Source organism: Silurus aristotelis (assembly GCF_946808225.1).
Source record: "Silurus aristotelis genome assembly, chromosome: 6".
NCBI lineage: Eukaryota > Metazoa > Chordata > Actinopteri > Siluriformes > Siluridae > Silurus > Silurus aristotelis.
In genome coordinates this window covers 24,727,856-24,755,412 of record NC_139579.1, presented here as the reverse complement: position 1 = coordinate 24,755,412, position 27,557 = coordinate 24,727,856, and the positions used below count along the sequence as shown (strand labels likewise).

The 27,557-nt window shown below is 36.6% G+C and overlaps 1 protein-coding gene and 1 long non-coding RNA gene across 2 annotated transcripts in view; one reads left to right on the top strand and one right to left on the bottom strand.

Moving 5' to 3' along the window:
- Positions 1 to 1,759: 1,759 nt before the first annotated feature.
- Positions 1,760 to 27,557, bottom strand: part of LOC310727432 (latent-transforming growth factor beta-binding protein 2-like) — a 118,279-nt gene continuing 92,481 nt past the window's right edge. The window contains 17 exon segments of the mRNA XM_083543904.1: positions 1,760 to 3,573; positions 5,337 to 5,486; positions 5,650 to 5,937; positions 6,057 to 6,230; positions 6,354 to 6,494; positions 6,597 to 6,725; positions 7,707 to 7,793; positions 7,919 to 8,122; positions 8,910 to 9,059; positions 9,160 to 9,285; positions 21,054 to 21,170; positions 22,301 to 22,448; positions 26,184 to 26,213; positions 26,215 to 26,250; positions 26,256 to 26,395; positions 26,625 to 26,747; positions 26,831 to 26,953. Of these exon segments, the coding sequence (XP_083400030.1) occupies positions 3,398 to 3,573; positions 5,337 to 5,486; positions 5,650 to 5,937; positions 6,057 to 6,230; positions 6,354 to 6,494; positions 6,597 to 6,725; positions 7,707 to 7,793; positions 7,919 to 8,122; positions 8,910 to 9,059; positions 9,160 to 9,285; positions 21,054 to 21,170; positions 22,301 to 22,448; positions 26,184 to 26,213; positions 26,215 to 26,250; positions 26,256 to 26,395; positions 26,625 to 26,747; positions 26,831 to 26,953 (2,342 nt within the window). The 3' untranslated portion in view covers positions 1,760 to 3,397.
- The window catches only part of LOC310727485, a 147,380-nt gene continuing 129,297 nt past the window's right edge, over positions 9,475 to 27,557 (top strand). The window contains exon 1 of the long non-coding RNA XR_014534031.1: positions 9,475 to 9,556. This is a non-coding gene — a long non-coding RNA (uncharacterized lncRNA). The remainder of the gene's footprint in view (positions 9,557 to 27,557) is intronic.

Sequence of the window (27,557 nt, the reverse complement as noted above, 5' to 3'; positions counted from 1 at the left end):
CTGAATAAAAAACACCAGGCCTCAGGCAACACCACAGAGACAGTAGCACTCTTACATAGCAAGCATGGAATTAATTCACAAGGAATCTTTTTTTTTTATGCCAGCAGATGTCTGTGTCAATATAAAGCATGATAAGAGACATTTCACAAAACAGCAGTTCTCTAAAGTTTCAACTGCAAGGCATATGAATATCAATCACAGGAAACTTAGCAGTACAGCACATATCTATGCATGAGAGATCAGAGAATCTCCCTCAGTGCTTTTGGCAAAGGTGGAGCATTGTTGTGTGCCATTTAGAATCCAGTGCGGAAGTAGTCAAAGGAGCAGTTAAAGTTCACACACTCTGCAAGCTTACACCGATTCATCAACTGAAGCACATGTGCAATATACAGGCTTGGTGCCAAATTCATAAGCAGACATGCTGCTCAATCTACATTGAACTACCTGCACAACATCATGCTCTATTTCTTTTATATAAAACCCATGGAGTGGAGAAAAAGCTAAGGTTAGATGAGGTTAGAACAGCTATAATTCCAGCACAATAAAAAATTGACGAGTCAATTGGATAAACATAAAACCTTTTTTCTGGATATTCATGGGTATGTTGAGTGCATCAACGCATATTGGTATTACTACATATTGAACAATTAGGACATATATGTAGATTATGATTTAAAATAAATACATAGAAAATGTTAGAGATATTGAATTTTCAATTAATTTACTTACACACTGACATGATAAAAAACACAAAGGCTGTAAAACAATGTCTATGAAATATGTTAGATACTGTACCTGTAATGTTTAATTAGATTTTAGCGCAGAGAATGTGGAATAAAATCCTGCTTAAAATTGGAAAGTGAACTGCCTCACGATGCCTGTCCGATGTGAATTTCTTGTTACATCATTAGGTCCACAGACAGCTACTTATTTATTTTGTAAATATAATATTGAATTGCATGTTGGAAAATGCAGTCATTGTTGAATATTTGATATAATGAATACTAAGAGACACAACTCGGAGCAAAACCTAAAGAAGTGGTGTGATTTCATACAGATGTTGCCATTATAATAGCCACTGTGACAGTCGTAGTTATACGAGGCGTAGACGTTTGTGCAAAAACAATTTTTACAATTCTCTCACAATCACAGTTTGCATCTACAAATAAAACGAAATAAATTAAATCTGTACACATGAATAATATGAAGAGAATATGAGATAATATGGCCTTAAGAACACCTGGAATTTCTTCTATTAATAAGAGGACAGCAATCCTAATTTTAGATTTTGTGATTATGCAAGAAAACGTAAAACATTAAGTAGGTAAACCATTATTTAATCTTTTAAGACAAAAAAAGACAGATCAACAGATTTTAAGGGTCAACACTAAAGCCATATTAGTGTAAAACGCTAAAAATTTTGGCATCTCCCAAATAATATTCGAATGATATTGTTCCTGTGGTGCTCCACTTGCACTGGTGGATGGGGAAGGGGCATAAGAAAAGATGCACTACTGTCAGTATCAGTAAAAACACAAAGTGCCTCTTAGGTGTATGAGAGTTGTTAGTATTCAGCTTATCACACTATATGTACATGTTAACAGTGTAACTATTCTTTTATAATCTGTCTGTGCTAGTTAACCTGATCTAGTTTTTCTTTCTAGGTGATTTTTTAAAACACATTTAAAATATCTTATTCTCTTAAACAATGAACAGTATTAATACTGTATATAATATATAAAAAACAAAAGACACAATGTTATTTTTCAAACTTTATTGTCCAGAAACAACTACAGTGAGAGGTAATCAAGTGGAATGAACAAAACAGGGTGGACCACAGTTTTGAAAAAAACATACAACCTTCTCATAACCATCTTCATGATGTAAAGCTTAAAACTGCCTTCTGAATATACCAGAAAATCAGATGTGGTGATAACGTTATTGCAAGACATGTACACCGACGAAGGTGGTTGCACAGTGGCCACTAAAACTCCACTTAATTTGGTAGTGAGTACTGACACATACATTAAATATTTCCTTGTTATTGAAGAAATGATCATTGGTTTATATCAAGTGATATCGATATATATAGCTGGGTGCCATATTAAAAACAAACAAACAGTTGTACTGTGGGAGGGTGCTTTGTAAGCATTCATGCTTTGCTAGAATGAACTGTACTGTACACATATCCCGTTAGTCACAGAAAATCAATACACTGATTCTAATTTATTCTATGGTGATTTTTATGCTGATTAGAGAAAAATCTTAGAGTGCCTTTTTATCACCATTATAAATACACCAAATAAGGGAATATCTTTTGAAAAAATAAAGCATATCCCTTTAGCACAGTTCCAGGGAGTTGGAGAATCTGTATATTGACTCAAAGAAGCTGTTCTGTTGGTTTATTGTGGCTTAACACCCTAAATTTATTCCCATTAATTTGTCACCTGTCTGTGTATTCCTTCTGTAATTTACAGGCTTGGGCTTACACTCTACTATAATCCAAGTAGTACATTGTTTATTGTGTTATAGTATACATGACATATTGCTCGACAGCAGGACATAATATTTTGTTTAAAAGTGGTTTGCATTGTGATTTAAGGCAGCTTTTAAATTTGTCTAGCCAGCAATAATGGATGCAAGTATTTCAGTTCAAAGTATAACTATATAATTATTAAGCAAAGGTGACGCACATTAACATGAATGTTGCTGAAAATCTCTGAACTAGGTGTTCGCTGGATTGAAGGCACCACATAACCTTAGTTAAAAAAGTGCAGTCATTCCATAAAATAAAATTTCATAGTCTGCTCCACAGGGCAGGATACATACACTTTATCTGATACAGTGTAAACCTTTTTTTTCCATACGTAAAAGATAGTGCTACAAAACATTTGTACAGAAATCTACGAATCTACAGCGTTAATCAGATTTTTCTTTTTTTTTTTTTTTTTTACTTTTTTGTACCTTTTCTTTTTGGTCAAACAAAATATTGAGTGTACTGAATGAGTTTATTAGAATATATAACAAACCAATTTAAATACATAGTACTAGATCTGTACAAAAATCCCAAACCTTCTCAATGAAGCCTTGACACCACAAGCCCGAGCTGGAATGACCTCTAATTCTGTGCAAATCAGAAAGCATGGGAGCCAATCAAAAACTGAGAAACACCACAGGATCTTTTATACTTATTTTTAAAACCGCCCTTTATGTAGAAGACAGAGTGAACTTTGATTGTAACTGTGTGTGTTCATGTTTGGTGCTCAGCTGGCTCGGCTTCACTGATGCAGGTTTAGTGTCAGTCCTTTAGAAAAAATATGTAGAGAAAAGAAAGAGAGCGAGAGCGAGAGAGAGAGAGAGAGAGAGAGAGAGAGAGAGAGAGAGGGAGATGAGTGCATCAATTTCCCACAGTGTGGGAGACAGAGCCTTGGTCTTCTGGGATACACTCATGGGGCTTAGAAGAAGCCAGAAAGCCTGGCAAGCAGGTGCACTTGTATGAGCCCTCTGTGTTGGTACACACTCCGTTCTTACACAGATCCACTTTGTCACTTATATCTTCACATTCGTTTATATCTGTAAGAGATGAGAGTGTGACATAGACAAGCTAAAAGCAAGAGGTGAATACAGAAAACATTTAGATAGTAAAGGGCCTATAACAGGATTCCAATTTACAATCTAATACCAATGTGAATTGACCCTTGAATTGGGTCGGGATGAATTAAACACACTCATACAATAAAATCACATACGAAACTGTGGAAATATTCAGCCACTGGCAAACTTTCTCATTATTTTCTCACATTCATCTGAATGAGAAACATTCAAAACAGAGATAACATGAGATCCAATTCTCCAAAGATTTCATTAGTAAATCTGTCATCTTTTTTTTATTTATTTGTTTTTATCAGATGTTCTAAAATGTTCACTTTTTTTTTTTTACATCTGTGACAGGAAATAATTGATTAAGCTTCATAATTGCAGTGCACTTTCAGAATGCACTCAGATTCTTGGATGAGAAGGCGTGCAACACGTTCTGAGTTTCCACTACGAATCAAAGGGAACACGTTTCAACCGTGCAATATCGACATACTACGCAAGGTGGCTATGAATCACGGGTTTTGGCTCGATGGCACGCCGCTCGAGCTTAGACACGCCGCAGAGAACACTTTGATCGTTTATTCCAAATTCTGGTTCACAGGAACTAATGGAAGAGCATTACTGTCAGCACCCCTGATTGGCTGAGCACATGATGAGGAGCATTCTTGAGAGACATCCAAGAGTTGTCTATTTCATGGATGAATGTTGGAAAAGTGATTGAGGGTGATTGAACTAAAATACACACAACATTAGCTTCAGGCACATTCTCTATGGAGTTTCACTAGGGAATTTCAACAGTATTTCTTTTTGACTTGTCTCTACTTCCTATTAGTGGCTGGAGGGGATAGAAAAGAAACCTTCTAAAAAGTCTTAAAAGCAGTTTTCCTATTGGTGTTATATGCCATGGTTTATGCTGTGTTGCCAAACTCTGTATCCAACCAATTCATTACATTTGCTTTCCTCTTTTGCTTCGTATCAGTGCACTCATATATTACTTTTAATCTCCAAGATAATAATTGTTATTTATATAGCACATTTCAGTTTGATTGTTGCTTTATTGCTGAAAAATGTTGATATCATCTACAATCATTAATGAAATGACTACATAACATATGGGAGGCGGCATGGGAAAACTAGCTACATCTAAATTCTTTTTGCCAAAACAGATAAAAAACGTTTGGCAAGACACCTCGACTTATATATATCTATATATTTCACCAAAATGACAGTGGTTATTCTTTTTATTCTTGTCTAGACTTATCGTACCTCGTACCTAGATCATACTGCTAAGAATATGTTGCGTAAGAAGCCAGTTTAATAAATACTGAGGTAAAGAAGTCAGTCTTTTTAAAAGGTGTTTAATACCTTCCTAGATAAATGTGATTACTTCCCACTGTGAATATCAGGCTTTGATTAAGTTATCAGATAGCTATGTTTCATCATGAAATGCACATAAATTGCTACCCATCTGAAATAGTTTTCCTTAAAAGAACCTCACAGTTAAAACAATTTCACTTGCATTGAAAATATAATAAATAACAGTCTGTTTATATATAAACATTTCTAGTTCTAAAAATACATGCTTTTTCCAAATCCGATTTCAATTTTTGCCATTTGTTTTACGATCTGATATCCAATATGCCATCACCCCCAACTATCGAAACTGTCACCTCTAGTAAATATGTATTTTAACTAGCTTGTTAAACTGACAAAGAAATAAGTGTGAGAATAGGACTTACCAATACATGCCATCTTGCCTAGGTTTAGTTCATAGCCATCAAAGCAATCACAAGTGTAGCCCTCTCGCACACGGACACATCGGCCATTTTCACAGCCGTTCAAGATGCCGCATTCTTCTGCTTGCAAACCCTCAAATCCTGCACTATGATCTGAAAGAAAAGTAGCAGAAAACATGAAACATGACACTTTCCCACTGTTTTCCCCACTAGTGCTTTACTGATAATACTAATAGTACATACATATTAGAAACATAATACAGGTGATTAATTGTTAATAAACAACTATGTGCATCCTAAGAAAGAATGATGGTACCTCTGTACGGGTTAACTCGGTGGGTTGGCTGGTGCTCTCTGGGCCTGAGCACAGGTACTCGTCCTCCCTCTCTAGAGCCATAGTCATTTGAGCGATCAGTAAAGATGGAACCGCTCAAAGTACCTTCAGGTTCATAGAAAGTGCCACCTCCCAAAACACCATAGTTGCCCCAGTATGGTGGACCATTATGCCCCTCAGGAGGGGTGTCAGGTCCATATTCAAAGCCTGGATGCTCCCGTAGGCTGTCTGAGCCTCTGTTTTGCAGGTTACACAATATAGCAAAATCCTCTGTGTGAAGATAAATTAGTTTTAATTCAACCTTTCTTAAGAAAATTATCTGATCTATAGTATAGTTTTGAACATTTTTAGAGAATTTTCATTTTCAAAAAATTCTGATATAAACGCACCGGATGATTTTTCAGGACAGAAAGCACACTGTGACCCCCAGGCAACACCGTAGAGACAACAACACTCAGTGTAGGTAGTCAAAGTACCTAACATGGGATTAATACATGTGGTATCAGGTTTAAGTTCCCGCCAGCAGACATCTGTGTGAATATAATCCTCATCAAGGAAAGGACCTATAGGCAGAAGAGATACAAAAAGAAAAAGAATGCATGTGAAAAGACATTCGCAACTTTCTCACTGACAAGATAACCAGCACAGTACAGCACATATTATTCAAATACAGATCAGAGTCTTACCCTCTGTGCTGTTGGCAGAGATGCAGCGACGCTGTGTTTCATCCAGAATCAGTGGGGGATTGCAGAAGCAGTTAAAAGAGCCGGGTGTGTTCACACACTCTCCGTGTTCACACTGGTTTTCCTCCTTACATTCATCATCATCTGAGGCACACATGCAGAATACATTCTTAGTCCAAATTCAAGTAATTATATATTTTTTATATTTTAATTCTTGTTTAAAACATTAATTAAAATGACCATTACCAACACATTCCATTCGGACATTGTCATAGTAATAGCCACTGTGACAGTAGCAGTTATATGAGGCGTAAACATTTGCACAGTAACCATTTTTGCAAATTTCTGTGCCGTACAGCTCACACTCATCTGCATCTGTGAACAAGAGTAGCTAGATAGTATTAGAAAATAGTAAGTAATTAGGAGCATACTATATATCAAGCTGATCTGTATACACATATGATAAAACATGGGGATTATGACTGTAAGAACATTAGGCATTTCTACTAGTCAAATGAGGTCAACACTACCTGTTAAATTTTGTAATTAGAAGAGTCCAAATGAGCACTGTAATAGTTACTCCCTTAATATACACAGTGAATTTGACAGACAACCACATATAAGATGGCTTAACAGCTTTTAAAGGTCAATACCAATGGCAGACAGATATTAACACTTCCTTTGGTGCATTTTCTTTTGGATTTCTTAAGTAGAATACATGGCCATAGTCAAAAATCTAAACAATTATTTTAGTAACAATTGTCAGCATATCCTGATTTTGGCCAGGTCTAGTTTCGAGTCTATTTGCCTCAGTTTTGTCTGAGTCTAAACCACAAGCTTCAAGCAAATTTTATCCTAAAATAATTCACTGCAGCCTACTTTGAGCAGTGATGTTAAAGTCTTTCTCTATAATTTAATTGGAATGTAGAAAACATTTAGATTTACTGGAACCAAAGCAAATAGAACTTGATGTCAAAATGTTCACTTGCTGCCTAATAAATCCGACCCACTAACAGGTGCCATGAGGAAGAGATAATCAGTGTTATTCACTTCACCGCTTATAATGTTATAGTGTCATAATGTTATGCCTATTCGGTGTATGTCGCTGCTTAAGATCTAGTCCTTTTTGTTGTTGATTTGAATGCTGGAAATAAGTTTTAAATATATTTAAAATAGGGAAGATCTCAAGACTTGATTTTATAGACAAACAGAAAAAAATAATAGTTGTACATAAAAATCTCTTGCACTCAAATATTTTCACCAGTATTAAAAGACTTGCCTTGGTAAAGCTTGACAGGCATGCAAATCTTTTTTATTTAGTATGTTCAATACAAAGCATTAAAGATTTCAAATTACCTTTACTCAGGAGATGACTGATGCCTTGAACTGAGGTCATAATGGGGAGAATGCCACTGCCATGAGGACACAGCTCAATATATTCCGCTGAGGATATGCACATTCAAAATGGTTTCGATAAGACACATTCACATGTACAAATCAGGCACATTTAAGGGGTGCGGGGGTGTGTGCTAATTAAAAACACCGCCTAATTTTGGGTGGTACCCTACCTTGTCCATCCTGTGGGCATGGGTGGATGTTGCAGTTGTCTCCCCATCCTGCTCCCACAGTGCAGCAGCATTCCTGCTTTGTGACGTTACCGGAGAGCACATTCTGACAGAAGTTGACATCGTTAAGGTTGTAGTAGCAATCCTTCCTCTGTTCGTCATCAGAGGGTCCATGGGGAGGAACAGGAAGGTCTTGTCCTGTAGAGTCTGATATGATTCCCACATTGAACACATAAACAACACCAGTCAGAAGGCTAGAAGCAGAGGCACACTTAAAAAAACAGACTGTGGAGTTTTATTCCATGTATTAAAATTGAGTTTGCAAAAAAACTATAAAAATGCAGTGGCTCTATGGGCTTGAAGTGCTCAGCTGTGTCACTGGAAACTAGACTCTTTGCCCATTCGATGCTGTAATGTTGACTGGATATTTCAAACACAGCCTAAATGACCTGATCACAGTTCTGGCCATATTTACACAAGCGATTAAATCTAAATCTCTGACATACCCAATAGTCTGTACCTTTTTTCAATCAATTGACTGTAATATCAGGAGAGTTTTCATATTTTTAGTTTTGAAATCATGTTCTCTATTGTTATCTACTTGACAGAACAATTTCACACCACAAGATAAAGTTACTCCAAAGCCTTTTCGAAGATTGCATTGCTGGTCAGTAATCTGCTTATGCTCAGGGCTGTTAGTTGTTGGAAAAAAAAGTTTCCACATATGAAGTGCCAACAGCTCACCCTGAAGTAGAATTAACTTGACTGAAACTTGGCATTTAAAATGACTTTCAAAAATAGAATATCAAATCATGTAAAAGAACCTGGACAGGCTTTCGCAATTTGTTCTGTGTGCAACTGAGAGTTATAGGCATATTGAAATTACAAATAGTTTTCACCTGCTGTGGAAATGAGGCCATCGCAATAACATATTTTACAAACCATGTAAAAATGTTTTGTAGACCTCCATACATTTGTTTTTATGTTTCTGTACCTGGTGGGATCATGTGACGAGGTTTGCACTGCACAGTAATGGGGTCAAATTCCTCATCATCAGTGGGGCAAAGGCACAGGAAGCTTCCCTCTACGTTCTCACAATGTGCCTCCCCACATAACTCAGAACTTAATTTACATTCATCTGCATCTGCACACACACACATGCACACATTCGTAGTTTAGTTACTTAAAGACATTTTTAATGGAGTCATACATGAATATGAATAAAGTCACTTCTACTTTCATACCAACACAGCCTTGACCATCAGGTGTATTGTCATATCCTTGGTCACAATGACAATAATAGGAGCCGTTCGTATTCTCACAGAAACCATGCTTGCCGCAGATCATCTCATCCTCACACTCATTAATATCTAGGCAAGAAAATTAAAAACAAAGCAAGATTTTTAATGGATATTGATAGAGGCTTAATATACATATGAACTTAATATAAGCACATGTAGGAACAACTGAACCTCTACACTAAAAATATCATATGCATATATATATATATACACACACACACACACACATATCCTTATAACGTTATGCCCGGTGAAGTTAATAACACTGATGATCTCTTCATCATGGCACCTGTTACTGGGTGGGATTTATTAGGCAGCAAGTGAACATTTTGTGCTCAAAGTTTATGTGTTAGAAGCAGAAAAAATGGACAAGTGTAAGGATTTGAGCGAGTTTGACAAGAGCCACATTGTGATGGCTACACGACAGGGTCAAAGGATCGCCAAAACTGCAGCTCTTTTGGAGGGGTTCCTGCTCTGCAGTGGTCAGTATCTATCAAAATTGGTCCAAGGAAGGAACAGTGGTAAACTAACGACAGAGCCATGGGTGGCCAAGATTGAAAAACGGGCATGAAAAAACACACTTCACCTGTGTTCTGAGCTGCACGGCATCGGGAGAAAAAAATTCACCGATGGTGATTTTTTAAACGCACGACGATGCCAAAAGATAAACTCCTGAGAGAAATAGTTGTGAAAGGAAGAAGGAAGACAGTGAACAATGACTTTCTTAGTAGGCTACTGTTTAGATACAAGCCGTGTAACAGACACTGTCTTTCGTTAAAGCCTGTGTAAAGTTAATTAGTTTCAGTGTAGCCAGGTGCGGCTTATTTATGTTCAAAATAAAAATCTTTGTAAAATTCAGTGGGTGCGGCTTATATTTGGGTGCCCTTAATAGTCCGGAAATTATGGTGTGTGTATTATATATATTACTATTACCTATTACTGTCTGTCTGTCTGTCTGTCTGTCTGTCTGTCTGTCTGTCTGTCTGTCTGTCTGTCTGTCTGTCTGTCTGTCTGTCGATCTATCTATCTATTGATCTATCTATCTAATACATGGTTAAAAGCTTAAATGGCAAGTATATATAAGAGATAATATAAAACACAATAGCATTGCTTTAGATCTTAAACATGCTATATCTAAATAAGTATGGCAACAAAATATATGTTGATAATATTGTACATTAGACTAATGAAAATTCGGGCTAAGTAGAAGAAAACTATGAGCCTTGAATTTGAGATCTGTGATGGTTTTGTTTTGGTTTTGGATGTTCAGCTGGTGCAGCCATCCAGTGTGATTCTGGAAATCTTTACTTTGGCACATGAACACACATGAGTGATGCTCATGCTACACAGCCAGGGGGTTAGATTATGTAACATTTATGCAGCAGTGTAAATCCTTTAGCGTTTTCGTTGGTCAATTTCCTTAAATCTGTACGGGAACAAATGTTGGAAACTTACATTTTGCCAAAATAGGAATTGTTTTGCCAAAGCTGATTTTCATATCAACCATTACAGACTTGTTTTGTTCATGTGGAGATGACATTTGTCTGGCTTCTATAAACATGATGTAATTGCAGAAAAAAAAGGGAGCCATACACAATCTTTGCTTTTGTGTCTGGCACATGGCAGCTAGTGACTAGTCATTACATTTAAGGTTAGGGGTCATGGTAATTGTCATGAAATGTTAAAAGTGACACCTGCAGTACTGGCGCACTTGTACACTATAACTGAAAAGAAAATGCACGCAAGCCTGTCAGGTGGTTTCGTCTTTGCAATAACCACAAATTCTCATCTCTCATCATCTCTGTGGCTTTATGCTATGAATAATCAGCCATATTTTGCAAACACTGACCCTATTTCATCAATTACCATTTTACTTATGCCAGATGATTGGAAGGCTTTTGCCTGCACCACAAAGCTGGAAAACAGATTAAGCAGTTGTACAATGTGATTAATGCAAACATGTACTATAGCCATGCTGTGTGACCATAAAGGGGAGCACCTCATTCTGACTGAATAACTGAATTCTCGCTCTCCATCGTAAATTTTTGTTCTCATATATGTGTTCTTGAGTAACAATTTGTGAGTCATGCCAAGACTTGAGAACGCGAGGAGATCATTTGATTATTATTCGCTGGGGGGGGGGGGGGGGGGGGGTAAACTGTATCGGTAGAGTGTCTTAAACTTCAACCAAAGCCTAGAAAATGTCACCAATGGGCACTGTGTTTGGATACTTTTTATCACACAAAATAATAGATCTAGGTAAAAAAATTGCAGCAAATTCTTCCTAAAAAAAGCACAGGCAGTCTCAGACAGTCACAAGAGACTGACTCCCACTAAGCAGCATTAGCCTGCGGTTGGACCGAAGGGACAGGAGCCAAACAGCTGGAAAACAATCAGACACTGATGTGGTCAAGGGAATACTCCACCACAGCCAAAACTACTCTAACCTTAATAAGACTGCAATAAAGAGTGAATCTGATACGGTGGTGTTCTTGTTATTTTATCTGAAGGTACACATGCATGTTCAGATCCACTGTGCAAACTCACTCAGACACGCATAGATTCACACCACAGTGCCACAATAAACCTAAAGTCTGCCCTAATCCTCAGCGTGGGTTGAGAGAAACTCTAGCTCATAACTGAGGAAACATCTTTAATGTCTCTCGGCTACACATTTCCTTTTGTGGTAAAAGCTTAAGTGGGCTTTTGAACAGCACTGGTAGTGGACCGAGCAGCTGTGAAACCCCAGGAGAAGGAAACACTAGAGTTCACATGCTACATCACGTTTATTTTAGCCGTTTTTTTTTCATTTGAGAGATGACAAAAGCAGGACTTCCCCTCCTTTAATCTACAAAATAGAGCCAAACTATCAGATATCATGTCAGGACTAAAATAAGTGCCAAAATATCGGGGTAACTTGCTGACGTGAGCAAAGCATGTAGCGAGAGAACAAGAACTCATTGAGTACAGGCACGATTTTGTGTAATGAAATTTGGTGACTGGTAATTTATTTTGCAGGCCTCTTTTTCCATTTCTAAATTTATAAAGGAGGTAGTGAAACAGGCTGATCTAATAGGTGTATGTTTACAGTGCCCCAATTACCATAATGGCAATTTCGCTTATACTAAGGATTGCAAGTGATGCAAAAAGCAAAAAATATATAAAGGGTTCTTTCACTAAAAATAATGTTACTTGGTTCCCTTTTTGGAGTCTCCTTAAAATTAGACAAGGCTTTATAAATGTGGCTTGGATAGTAAATTCTCTCTATTATTGATCACTACACACACACACATACACACACACAGACAAATTGAATCTTTAGAAGTCTGAACTATTGTGAAGCACAGCCAAAGATAATCTCCATCTCCAAAGATCTCCACTCCTTCAAATTGTAAAAGAAACAATCAGATTTTGCGGCCTGGTCATTATAACGTAGGTGATGATGTTTTTTGTAAGTGGATGAAAAAGTTCAGTGGGTAATTGGAACGTCTGGAAACCGCTCATCCATTGCTTTATTAGGATGATGGAAGCACCTTGAAGGCATTTCCAAGATGAAGTAGAAACAAGTAAGCTTTGTCTAGAGGCCTGTGCTGGAGAGCTGGGTTTGGCCTTAACAGCCCAGAACACAAGGTGGCCTATGGGTAAATGCCTGAGCTGTTATTTAATGTGGCTTTCACAGGCAGGCCAAGGTGAGAGCTGTCTGCCAATTATGACCTCTCTGACAACCACAAATACCCAGTAGTGCTGGAGAGCAATGCAGAAACTAATACTGAAGCTTAGATGTAGGCTTTCATGTGCAGTCTTTGCAATATGCACTGTCAAATATGACTAATAAGCAGTTACAAAATCCCACCTAAGAAGTGGTGTGTGTCTGAGAGGAACACATCCGGAAAGACTTGATCATTAATCAGGTTCCAGCTGTCTTAACTCCCTACCTAATACAGTGAGTGCATAGGCTTTGGTGCAAATGTAAAAGAGCTCAGTTTATTAGCTCATTTATTTCCCGAAGCTCATAGTTCAGTAAATTCTCCGGTGTTGCTAATGTCAATCTTTTTTTGGAAAATAAGACTTGACCTCCATAGCAGCAATGCTTTAAAAAAAAAAACATGGCAAAAACAGTTGGTTCAAAGTTCAAGACATTTTAAAAAACACTAATATACTCTGAGAGAGAAATAAATCATTGAAGTCATATAATTGCATAGAAAACAAAGGCAGGTTTTTGAACTAGTGAAATGTTATGCATTTATATTCAAGAACTCAGGCTCATCTTTACAAAAAGCAGAGCATCTTTATAGTGAAATGATGCTAGATATATTTCAGTGAGATTTTGATTAATGTGTAACAGTTGTACAGTAATAAATGGCTTAATATTTCATAATATTAATGTCATAATAAAAGACAAGGACTTGGCCTTCTTTAAAAGGAACACATTAGGAGAAACCATGTGAAAGCCACAGTACATTTGGTTCAAAGTTCAAAGGAAATGTCTTAAAACCACTAAGAGGCTCTAAGATGCTTAAAGTCAATTCACAGGGGAAAATAAGAAAGTTTTCAAAACACTGGGGAAAATTGATGTGCTTAGATCAGTGAAGCTTATAATTGTTTAACCAATGTGGAATAAATGCCTTCAAATTTCATTTTGTAAGATTACAGATGCTGCAAAGCAAACTGTATTAATGTTGGTATTTGTTACTATAAACAATTTCACACACTCCCTAATCCATTAATCACAATGAAAAGATGTCCAACTATGTCATATGACAAGAAATCATACATGTATATTGTTTTTTGTGAAGTGAGGTTTATGCCACAATGTTGAACCTCTAATCGTCTAACCAGTGTTGATGTGTAATGCTGCAAAAAAGCTGAATTTGGAGAGTCTACAGACCACATACCCCACATCCCTGACAGAAAGAACACAGGGATCTGGCTAAGGCAAATCACACACAGTCACACAGACCAGGACAGAGCAAGTGGACTCATATTTCACTGTGCGCTTCTATCCCTGCACTCACACAGTCCCGAGTGCATTATTGGACTCTAGACGACCATTGCAAAGTCGTTTCAAATGACAAAGGGCTGTCTGTTCACAACGATATTCTTCTGGTGAGATATTTTCTCCCAATATCCATCTCATTTGTGAGGGCAGCAACTGTGCATGCAGTTTCAGACACTTGAGGCGTAGCATTTGAGAGTAGTACAACCCCAATTCCAAAAGAGTTTGCATAATGTAAATAACAACGGAATGAAATGTTCTGCAAATCTCATAAATCCATATTTTATTCACAACAGCTCATAGAAAACATACTCAATGTTTAAACTGAGTTAATGTACCATTTTAAAGGAAATAAAACGCCATAAAGCGTCTCAACTATGTTTACAACTGTGTAACATCCTCTCTTCTTTTAACAACAGTGTGTATACCTCTGGGAACTGAGTTGCTGGAGTTTTAGGAAAGGAATGTGTCCCATTTGTGTCTGCTTAACAGTTCTGGGCCTTTTTTGTCCTATTTTTCATTTCATTATGCGCCAAATGTTTTAAATTGTTGAAAGATCTGTTCTGCATGCAGACAGCCAACTTTATTGCCACAAAGCCATGCTGTTGTAATATATGCAGTATTGCACTGTCTTGCTGAAATATGCAAGGCCTGATGTTGTCTGGATAGAATCATATGTTGCTTTAAAACCTGTATATACCCATCCGCACTGAGCTGAGTGCTGATAATAAGGTTAATCATCCCTCTCCTCTTTAGTCTGGAGGACATGGCATCCATTTCTTTTCTTTTCAATGGAAGTGATCTTTATTAGAGAATCATGCCTATGTCTAATGTCGTGCTGTGACTGAGAGCCTGGAGGTCACAAGCACCCAAAACTGATTTTCAAACGTGTCGCTTATGCACAGAGATCTCTCTAGATTCTCTGAATATTTTGATGACATTATGTACTATAGATGATGAGATATTTAAAGTTATGCAAATTTATAATGAGGAACATTATTCTGAATTGTCCACAATATGAGACACATTTTTTTGTACCCATGGCTTTCTTTAATTCTGAGAGACTCTCTCTATGACACTCAATCTGTTTTTTAAATTTCCAACCTTTTGTTAAACTGTCCCAACTTTTCTGAGATGTGTTTCAGTCATCAAATTCCAAATTACCTTAATTTTTCTTTAAATGGTACATTTCCTAAGTTTAAACATTTGATTTGAAAAAATTAGAGAGTTTGTGAGATTTGCAAATAATTGCATTTTGTGTGTGTGTGTGTGTGTGTGTGTGTGTTTGTGTGTGTGTGTATGTATATATATATATATATATATATATATATATATATATATATATATATATATATATATATATATTAATATAATTGGGTTTATATTAGTGTTAGCATGAGGACTAATAGATGATGTGTTGGTGTAGAGGAAGAAGGAAATAATATATGCTTATTTTGTAAACTGGTAAATCTATTTACAAAACATCTCAAAATGTTTTACTACCAATCATAATCAGGATGTACTTTGTTTACAAAACTGTTTTAGTACCCAATTCTGTCTTAGCATAAAGCAATTTTCTTGTTAGGAGCATAAACATGACCAAACTTCAACTAAAAGTGCCGCAAACCCCACCCCACTATTTACTTCCACATGTTCCAACCTTTTCACATGTCAGCTGGATAACTTCATTTCTTACCACTGCACTGTGATAGGATAATAAGATGAAAAATAGAAATGAGATATACTAAAAAGAGAGTGCTAACTGCATTATTCTGTATACATGCTTTAACTCTAGTGAACGAGAATAGTCACATGCCAGAAAGCCGTGCCAGTGATGCTCTCTGGAATGTTGGGCATGGATGCTTGTGGAATGGTTGAGATTCAAGTTCAGAATGTTTTCAGAATTGGTTGAAACCTTACACAGCCCAGAAATGCAGAAGCCAAAAGCAAACAAGTTCATAAATAGGAAGGCTTATTTAAAATATAAAATATATTTAGTGCTTTAATCACTTTTACAATTTCTCACAGACATCATGAATTGGATAATGACATCAATTAGACTCTTACAATCTCAGTGAATAGATTAGGTCTGAAATTACATAGTCATGGATTGGACAAGTGAATAATAATAAAAGAAAAAACCCACAGCAACATTTGCCAATACTGCCACTGAAACAACTGCCAATTTACTGAACTCACCAAGCATTCAGCAAAAAAAAAAAAAAAAAGAAAAGCTGGGAAAATTCCTAAACTTCACTAGTATAAAATTAATAATGATGGCCGAATGCACAATTAAACAAGGATTAAAGCATAATTGTTACATTACTGCAAAACTTAGATGGGATTTATTAGTTACGCCAACTATGGAACATATTGCATACTGAAGCTTTCTCCAAGAGTCAATCAAGAAAACAAATGTGAACATTTTAATTATACTGTTTGTGTGCCAGTTATATAATATATGGAGACCAAATAAGTAGAAAAAAAAAACAATACTAAAGATATACACCTAACCTATTTATAGCTTCCACAAAATGATAATACCTCTTGTCTGAAACTGAATTTGATTAATGTGTTGCCAATGGAAATGCACACAAATCTAGCGATAATAAGCAAGTAACAAAATACACAGCTGCCAGGATACCTGAGTTTTGATGGAAGAATGTTTCACCATACATATACACAGATGCATATATACAGTAAGGAAAATAAGTATTTGAACACCCTGCTATTTTGCAAGTTCTCCCACTTAGAAATCATGGAGGGGTCTGAAATTGTCATCGTAGGTGCATGTCCACTGTGAGAGACATAATCTTAAAAAAAAATTCCAGAAATCACAATATATGATTTTTTAACTATTAATTTGTATGATACAGCTGCAAATAAGTATTTGAACACCTGAGAAAGTCAATGTTAATATTTGGTACAGTAGCCTTTGTTTGCAATTACAGAGGTCAAAAGTTTCCTGTAGTTTTTCACCAGGTTTGCACACACTGCAGGAGGGATTTTGGCCCACTCCTCCACACAGATCTTCTCTAGATCAGTCAGGTTTCTGGCCTGTCGCTGAGAAACACAGAGTTTGAGCTCCCTCCAAATATTCTCTATTGGGTTTAGGTCTGGAGACTGGCTAGGCCACGCCAGAACCTTGATATGCTTCTTACAGAGCCACTCCTTGGTTATCCTGGCTGTGTGCTTCGGGTCATTGTCATGTTGGAAGACCCAGCCTCGAACCATCTTCAATGCTCTAACTGACGGAAGGAGTTTGTTCACCAAAATCTCGCAATACATGGCCCCGGTCATCCTCTCCTTAATACAGTGCAGTCACCCTGTCCCATGTGCAGAAAAACACCCCCAAAGCATGATGCTACCACCCCCATGCTTCACAGTAGGGATGGTGTTCTTGGGATTGTACTCATCATTCTTCTTCCTCCAAACACGTTTAGTGGAATTATGACCCAAAAGTTCTATTTTGGTCTCATCTGACCACATGACTTTCTCCCATGGCTCCTCTGGATCATCCAAATGGTCATTGGCAAACTTAAGACGTGCCTGGACATGTGCTGGTTTAAGCAGGGGAACCTTCCGTGCCATGCATGATTTCAAACCATGTCGTCTTAGTGTATTACCAACAGTAACTTGGAAACGGTGGTCCCAGCTCTTTTCAGGTCATTGACCAGCTCCTCCAGTGTAGTTCTGGGCTGATTTCTCACCTTTCTTAGGATCATTGAGACCCCACGAGGTGAGATCTTGCATGGAGCCCCAGTCCGAGGGAGATTGACAGTCATGTTTAGCTTCTTCCATTTTCTAATGATTGCTCCAACAGTGGACCTTTTTTCACCAAGCTGCTTGGCAATTTCCCCGTAGCCCTTTCCAGCCTTGTGGAGGTGTACAATTTTGTCTCTAGTGTCTTTGGACAGCTCTTTGGTCTTGGCCATGTTAGTAGTTGGATTCTTACTGATTGTATGGGGTGGACAGGTGTCTTTATGCAGCTAACGACCTCAAACAGGTGCATCTAATTTAGTATAATAAATGTAGTGGAGGTGGACATTTTAAAGGCAGACTAACAGGTCTTTGAGGGTCAGAATTCTAGCTGATAGACAGGTGTTCAAATACTTATTTGCAGCTGTATCATACAAATAAATAGTTAAAAAATCATATATTGTGATTTCTGGATTTTTCTTTTAGATTATGTCTCTCACAGTGGACATGCACCTACGATGACAATTTCAGACCCCTCCATGATTTCTAAGTGGGAGAACTTGCAAAATAGCAGGGTGTTCAAATACTTATTTTCCTCACTGTACATATGTATTGGCAGCAACAGACAGACACATACATCACTCTATACTTTAAACCCCATGCTGATGACCTGGCGTCACTGCCTGCGTGCAGACGGACACACACGCAGACGGAGGAAAAAGCGCTTAGTCTGATTAATAGCATAAACAGGGGCCAATATTTTCAGTGGCCACTAGCCATAAGGGTGTGTGTGCCTCTGTGTAGGTTAAATGGCATTGCACAAGATTGAGAATATTTGATGCAGCTCGCCCTGTGTCAGAAATGGGTTGGGAGCATTTTGGCATGCATGAATAGAAGGCAAGAGCTTCTTTGTGTGGAAGTACTCATAATAAATCTAAAGGGCTGCGAAGTCCAGCTTTGTATAGTATCAAATATTGACATTTGCATTTTATATCATGGGTTTTAGAAGAAGGTGAAGGTCAAGATCCATTAGATGACTTGCTTACAAGTGTATGGATTAGAAATGGGAGTGTGAATTTTTGTGCTGGGGCTTGAGGTTACCATTTTTGACAAATGCCATGAACTCTGAACAAATGCAACACCTGTTTTTAACTTAAAGCAAAAAATAAATGAATACATCCCTGTCTAAATGTTGTCAACTTTATTAAACAAGTTATGGTGTCACTTCATTAATCAGACCAAAGAAGGTAAATACACTTTTCTTTCTCAATGAGCTGACTTCAAGTAAATCATTTAGAGAAATGCATGAAACTAATATATATATATATATATATATATATATATAAATATATGTGTGTATATATATATATATATATATATATATATATATATATATATATATATATATATATATATACACACATATATATATATATATATTTATATATATATATATATAAATATATGTGTGTATATATATATATATATATATATATATATATATATATAAAACTTCCCATGGGCTCACCACCTGCTGGAGGGACCGTAAGGGACGGTGCTATGAGGATTGGGCAGCAGTTGGAGGCGGGGGCCTGCTTAGACTGCTGCCCCCGCGACCCGAATTACGGATAAGCAGGAGAAAATGAATGAATGAATATATATATATATATATATATATATATATATATATATATATATATATATATATATATACATACATATATATATATATACATACGTATATATATATATATATATATATATATATATATATATATATATATATATATATATATATATATACAATATATATAAAATTGCTAAGAGTCGCTGATTTTTGGTTTTAGTTTCAATTCCGAATGTTTTAACGTTCATTGATTTCTTTTGCTATTGGAGTTTTTAGGTCTAACCAGTTGATGACCTGTGCTTTACAATGACCTATGATTATTATTTTTGCTGCATATTATTCTCTCAAACCTTTTAACATAAGCTTAAACAATATCTCTCATGTACAGTAGGCCTACAGGAATACAGGATACAGTGAATATTATACTATTCATATTCATCTTGATGTTATTAGCAGAGTGTCTGGGATTTAATTTTTTGATTTTTTTTATTTGAAATGTGTAGACAAAGTGAGTAAAAGGAGAAGCACTCCTTGCACATTTTCTACAGACTGCTGACATCTCAACAGTTATGGCCCATTATGAATAGATTTTTGTTCTCTCATCAAACAGCATTCGCAACTTTCTCATCCATCATTATCCTCGAGCCAATTTTCTCTACTTTACAATACTTTCTGCTTGTCCTTCCCTCTCCTTCTCTATTCATGTCATTACTTATTTTGATTATGCCATGATTTCAGAAATGAAAAAGACTATTGTGAAGTTTGTTGGTCCACTCCAGCGTCATACTTATGTTTGGCGTGTCTCCACATTAAGGTTGTTTCAGTAAGTAGGGTGCGGTCACATACAAACTCAGCAACCTTTAGTAAGAGTTCTGGCCTTAACTTCACCCCAATCTCTCTGTAAGCACTCAGTACTTTTGGCTTTGCACCATACAAACTCAACTGGATCTGTTGTGCTCAACATGTTTTTGCATGAAATAGGGTCAAGTGGAGCAGATGGCAATTCCTTTGCATACTTTTTCAGGGTTACAGTTTCATTTGACATGCTTTGTGTCATGACTTTACTGCCCACATTAAGCATAGTCATGTGACGTAAGTGAACATTTAATCTGATACAGCTAAATGTCAAATGCCTGTTCCAGAAAGTGAAAAGAAAGCGGCCAAAAGTCGGCTTAGTCTTTTCACAGTGACTTTACATTAGTAGATTCATAAAGTCTGTATAGGTTATAGTTTGTGTGTCTTGATAGCTAAGTCCATCCTGGCTTTAATTACAATCTGGCTAACAGATACAGTTAAAGAAGCCCTTCACATTCTTCAATTTAACAGATTTTCACAAACAGACTACTCTTTTTAAGATTTTATCATCACACCAAACACTAATGCACGCAACAGGAGAACCATCATTGATGGTCAAGAATTCAGGAATCATAAAGCTCATGCAAATTAATATTTTGTACATGCAAGAAAATAGAATATGTTTTAACTGAAAAGTTGTATGTATTATGAATGGAGCACCTTTGCAGACAGAGTTTAATAGCTGAAACCCTGGAGTGCAGCCACAGTGGTAGGAGCCGGCTGTGTTTGTACACTTTCCATTCAGACATGCTGCCTTGTCCTCACATTCATCGATATCTGCAAGATATCACATGACATATTGACAATAGACTAATTAGCACCCTTCAAAAGGACAAGTAAAAATGTGATTGTATATTGGCAATACAAAATTTGCATTCTTGAAATTGTTTCAATTCCTAAAGTTCTTAAAAAAAAAAACGTAATAATGTTTGTTTTTTAAGAAACAATATTGTTGACTATGCTGTTGACAAACTGTGCGGGAATGATTGTGGGGTGAACACATCTCAAATACCTTCTTTACTCCTGAAGAAGCCCTTCTGAATGAACACTTATAATGCAAAGCATGGATTGACATTTATTCATTTGGCTTGTACAATATTCAAAGTGACTTAAAATGAAGACAGTATGCAGTTGGACAGTTTAGGAATAAGAACATTGCTAAAAGACCCTAAACTGATGTTTACATTAGAAGTTCAGACCATCAAAATGTTTCATCATGGCCTACTTCATCATGGCTTACTTTGTCCTACAAGTAAAAAGTCCCCACTGGCACTTTGCAGCTAATGATCCGGTGTTTATTGTGCATAACAGAGATGCCTATTTCTTGTTGACTCTGCCAATAGATATATCTTTCAACAATATTATGACCAAACATACAGTATAACCAACACCAATATGCCTCTATACGGATCTTATACTATATCAGGCATTACAGAAAGGGAGTCAGTGGTGTTGTTCTTTACATATTAGGCTTCAATAAATATTAAAGGTAGACAAGCTAAACATTTTGAGACTAGTGTTTTGCTTTAAAGAAATTACTATTTAAGAAACAAAAATGTCTCTTGTTTTAAGTAATAATCAATTTGTAAACATATATTTTGCTTGTCCTCTTTTTTTTTATCAATGATGCATAATTTTCATAAATTCTGGAGCTTGATTGTATAACAGCAGAGAGCTAGTGTAAAAGAGAAAATGTGCAATAATGGTCATAACATGAAACAGTACGTCTGACAGCCTTAGGCTACTATATGTTTACTTATTAATATTTCACTCTAAAATATTTGTGGTGGCTGCTCATACAATTTTTATATGAACACGTGCGCGCACACACACACACACACACACACACACACACACACACACACACACACACACACACACACACACACACACACACATATCTTTACCTTCACATGTGTGCCGGTCTGAGGAGACCTTGTACCCAGATTCACAGGTCATGCAGGAATATGAGCCTTCAGAGTTTGTACAAGCAGCCATTGGACAAATGTCAGGAGCCTGACATTCATCAATATCTGAAACATAAAGCCAGCAAAACTATTAGACAGGAGGAGAAAAAAGTCCTCAAATTGCCGATAACCTTGGTGGTCTTTATTTTCTACTTTGTGCTGGATTCAGTTCAAGGATTCAAGGATTTATTTAGATACCATCGATACCTCTTCACTTTCCAATCAAAACACAAGCTGTTTCCAAGCCATTCACTTTCAGATGCAGGCAAAGAAAGGGCCTGCTGATGCGCCGATAACCCAACAAAACAGACTGCATACCACAGCGAATTAGCTCAAGTCTTTTAGTCTGCACATAGAGCACCGGAATTATTACACTGCACTGACAGAGCGGCTGATGAGGAGGAGGCGAGAGATAAGGTATGCAGGAAGGAGAGCTCAATCCAAAATGGCAAGCTATTACAGGCAATTCATAATGACTCTATCAACAAATGCTTGGAGGACTGGCGCTGTATTTAAAGCTGCCAATTCTTTTCCCTGGCACTGATCACATGCCATAGTCACCCCCTCACTCACATCCACCCCCCCACCAGCACATACATTTGTCTATTCTTTTGAGTGCCTTGACATCATTATTAAATGCAGCTAATTCAACCTACAGTACGCCTAAAACTAAATTTAACTGTAACCCTGCCAACCAAAATAAATCCTTTTGAAGCTGCAGTTAATCAACCAAATAAGAACCAACCCAATGTTCACTCAACATAAAAAAAAAGTCAAATTTTCCATGACTTTTGAGGACATTTTTCCCCATAAAAACACACACACACAAACATAGAAGATTCAAGAGTCTGCGCCATCTGTCTGTATGTCTATCTGTATTACTTCCTCTACTTGCAACACTGTGTTCTGTCTATAAACTTGGAAGAGGAGCCAGATGTCATAATCTACAGGCATGACAGATGGATTTATTGATATAACCATGCATCTGCTCAGTCGTGCTGAATATGATCCCATCAAATTATAATCAATACGTGCAGCTGATTTGTCTGATGGTTTAATGGTTCAATTATAATAGAAAATGAGCATGTATTATCTGACCTGGCGAATCAGCCAGGGAGTTGCTTAAGCAAATGGAGTTGCTTAATGTAGCTTAAATAATTATATTCGTAACATAACACACACACAATTTAGAATCATTATAAAATAACCATTATACAGTATGATAAAGGTTATTCGTTGTTGTGCAACTGTGTAAACAGAAATGTAATTTAATGGAATATTATTCTAAATCTTTCGGCAAAGTGGTTTACGGAAAACTTTCAGCTGAGAGACAGATGCTGTTCAGCAAAACATAAATGTTAAGTAGTTTTGTACATTTGTTGGGGATCTTTTCACCTAGAAAAAGTGCATGTATTGTAATCTTGATGCTAATCTAATCACAGTTTATTTACGTACTAGAAATTACAACCCCAATTACAAAAATGTTGCACTGTATAAAATGTAAATAAAAACAGAATGCAATGATTTGCAAATTTCATAAGCTTATTTTTTAATCACAGTGTCAACATATCAAATGTTGAAAGCCTCAACTCTGAAAAGTTATGACAGGGCCATGGTTTCACTGTGTAACATATCATATACAGTATATCTGGGAACAGGCTGTATGCATCTGGGAACAAAGAATACCAGTTGTGAAGGTTTTAGAAAAGAATGTCCTATTTGTGTATAATACAGGATTTTAACTGCTCAACATTCCTAATTTTATTTTTTTTATAAAAAAATTCGTTTCATGATATTCCCCATTTTTCTAATAGTGAATGATCTGGATTACAGCAAATAGACACTTTCACTATGAAGACATGCAGTTGTAATAGATGCACTATGTAGTTTTTAAGACCTTCCCTAAATAAAACGTCATCTGGATGGAAGCGTATGTTGATGTTGATGATACAGTCAGAGATGCAGACTTTTGAACTGAGTGCTGAAAACAAGCTGGTTGGTCCCTCTCCTCTTTAGTCTGGAGGATGTGACTTCCATGGATTTTAAAAAGAATTAAACATTTAGATTCATCTGACCACAAAATGTTATTCCATTACAAGAATCATGCCTCTTTTTAATATAGCGCCAATTCAGGGCCAAAAGATCACCGCCATATTTCTGCCTTTGTCTCTTGTGCACGGAGATTTCTCCAAATTCTCAGAATCTTTTGATGATATGTACTGCAGATAATAAGTTAATCAAAGTCCTTACAATTTGACATTATTATAAAATTGTTTTGTAGACACAGATTTTCCTAGTTAACCGAACCTCTGCCTATCTTTACTCCCAAGAGAGACTCTGCCTCTCTTAGATACTCTGGTCATACCAAGTCATGTTGCCAATTATCGTAACTAGTTGCAAAATGTTCCTCAAGCCATTTCTTTTCAGTGACAATACTTTCCATTTTTCAGCCCCATCACAAATTTATTTAGATGTGTTCCAGTCATCAAATTCCTTAAAATTTCCTCAGTATAAACATTTTCTATGTTCCACTCTGATTAAATATGGGTTCATAAGATTTGCAAATCATTGGATTTTGTTTTAATTTTCATTTTAAACAGCATCAAAACTTTTATAGATTGGTGTTATATTATAAATGCTTTAATCTATCCATGTTTCAAGTTATGAGATATATACTGAAAGAACAAATATGTACCTTTGAGATTGCCACCCCAGTAGCAGAACAAGTACAGTTTTTCTAAGACTGTATTTTTTTCTCAAGGTGGTTTTCATGATCACATTGTTTTTAGCTCAGTTGTAAATTCATCTGAGCTGGATATATGGTTTCACAGTCAGAGTTGGCCATAATTTACAAGATCAATAAAATTTTTCGGGACATAAATCTCTTGGACTCAAACAGAGCAGCCTCCCAAAGCTAAGCAGTGATGTGATTCGTAAATATAGCACAATTTTGACAAATCCTGCATTGTCCACAGCGATAAACCATGATAAAAAGCCTAGTATGGGTCCGTGTTTTAAACTCACATATAGTTGTAAATCTGCTTTTTAGTGCTTTATTTGGGTGTCAGTATATTTTCAGTGGAACACAGACCACACACTTTTATTACATATAAAAAAAAGTATGCAGATGCCTACTGGCACTTTGCACTTCTGGGTTTACTTCCTGTTTTTTTCCCCCAGCAGCCCATGCAGAGGGAGTAAATAATAATGTGTATGTAATCCAAAAAGAGCAATTACCTCTAATTCTGCATCTACTCTAGAGTGATCATCACAATATAGCTGACAGTATAGCTGAAAAACTATATACCACAATGCAGTAATATTTGATTGGTTAGGAGCCACAGGAATTAAAATTCCCCCATATGTACTTATGTAAAGTATTATGTAAGTTTATATTTATTTCTTTCATTTTACTCATGTACATATTCAATAAGGATATATGATTGGAAATGAACACTCCTTGCCTAAAGGGTATTAATAAAATGATTAAAAATAAAAAAATAAATAAAAAATAAAAAAAATAAAAAATAAAATATATATATATATTACCTGCTGAACATCAGCAACACAACATAAACCACACCATTTTATATGTGGCTGTCATATTTCAGATCATATATCTCACATTAAATATTGCAAATCATGAAATACAATATAATGTACAAAATGGTCATGTTTAGCTTGAAAACAGAACCGAGCTTTTCTAAGCACAAACATCCTGATAACATAATAGAAAGAAATGACATGAAATATGTTTTATTTTCAAAGTATGCATCTAACCAACAGTCAAAAATCCAATTACTCATCTTTGGTTAAAATAGACAGCTGCTGTAAACTGACAAGTAATGCAATAAATACAATGCTAATCTACAAATGGAGGTTAAATGAGGTTAAACGAGTGTGACTCACCCTCACACCTCTGTCTGTCATCAGAGAGAGTGTATCCAACCTCACACTGGGTACAGGTGAAGGAACCATACGTGTTAACACACACACCTCGCATACAAAGGCTTGGCTCAGCACATTCGTCAACATCTGTAAGATAGACAAAAAAGCGTATTTTGTCAATTCTGGCTTGGCCTCTTTTTTTATTTTTATTTTTTTGCCCCCAGGATTGTGGAATCTGGTACTTACAAATAGTTTGACTCAAGCCAATGATCACTAATTCAGATACCTGTAATAAGCCTGCTAACTGCAACTATCCGTATCTCTTAGATCAGAAAATGGGAAAAAACAGACTAATAATCCAGTGTAAGGCACATACCCACACAAGCTTTGCCATCAAGACTGCTTTGGTAACCTGTGTTACAGCTGCACCTGTGTGAGCCCGGAACATTAACACATGTGCCTTGAGCGCAGACGTCCGGTAGCAGACACTCGTCCACATCTGGAATCGAGACAGTATGGATGACGACCCTGAACACCAACTGTGTGTAAGTGCACATGCCAACATGTGTTTGATATATGTACCTTGGCAGCCTTTACTGTCAGAAGTTGCTTCGTATCCATGGTTACATGAACAAGTGAAGGAGCCCTCTGTGTTCAAACACTGACCATTAGTGCACACAGCTGCCATCTGACACTCATTTATGTCTAAAAAAAAATAAGCACAAAAATTAATTGGTTAAAGAAAAATATTCATTTGTTTACAAAGGAACTGTAAGATGGTGAAAAGGTAAAAAAATGTATACTAAAATATTTCAAAATATTATGGAAGAAAGGCTTTTTGTAAACTCAGTGCGTAACCTAATTTCCCAAAATAATTATGCCACAAATCTGCGGAATCGCATTTTTCAGAAGGCATTGATTTTTTTAATTAAAGAGCAGCTTTGGAAATAGTGCCCACTAGTTTGCATTATTCGCATTTACATTTAGAGCAGTACCCTGAACCAGAGCAACTTACAATTATCTTAATTATACAACTGTTCAACAGTTTTCAGGTCCATCTACTGTGTATTGCATTTGTTTATTTGTCCAGCGTCTCACAAAATCTTTCCTGGCAGATGATGGGTTCAAGCAGGCTGGTGGAGACACAGACACAAAGGTAATGTGAAAGGACACAAGCAGAGCTTTGTGTTCACTGCCACTGCTTCAGCCAGGGTTCTGTCAGCGTCCTCTGCAGCTTAGTTTCTCCAGCTCTTTCTCAGAGTCTTTCCTGATAAGGGTTTGAAAGAAAGCTGTGCTGTTTTCCCTATCA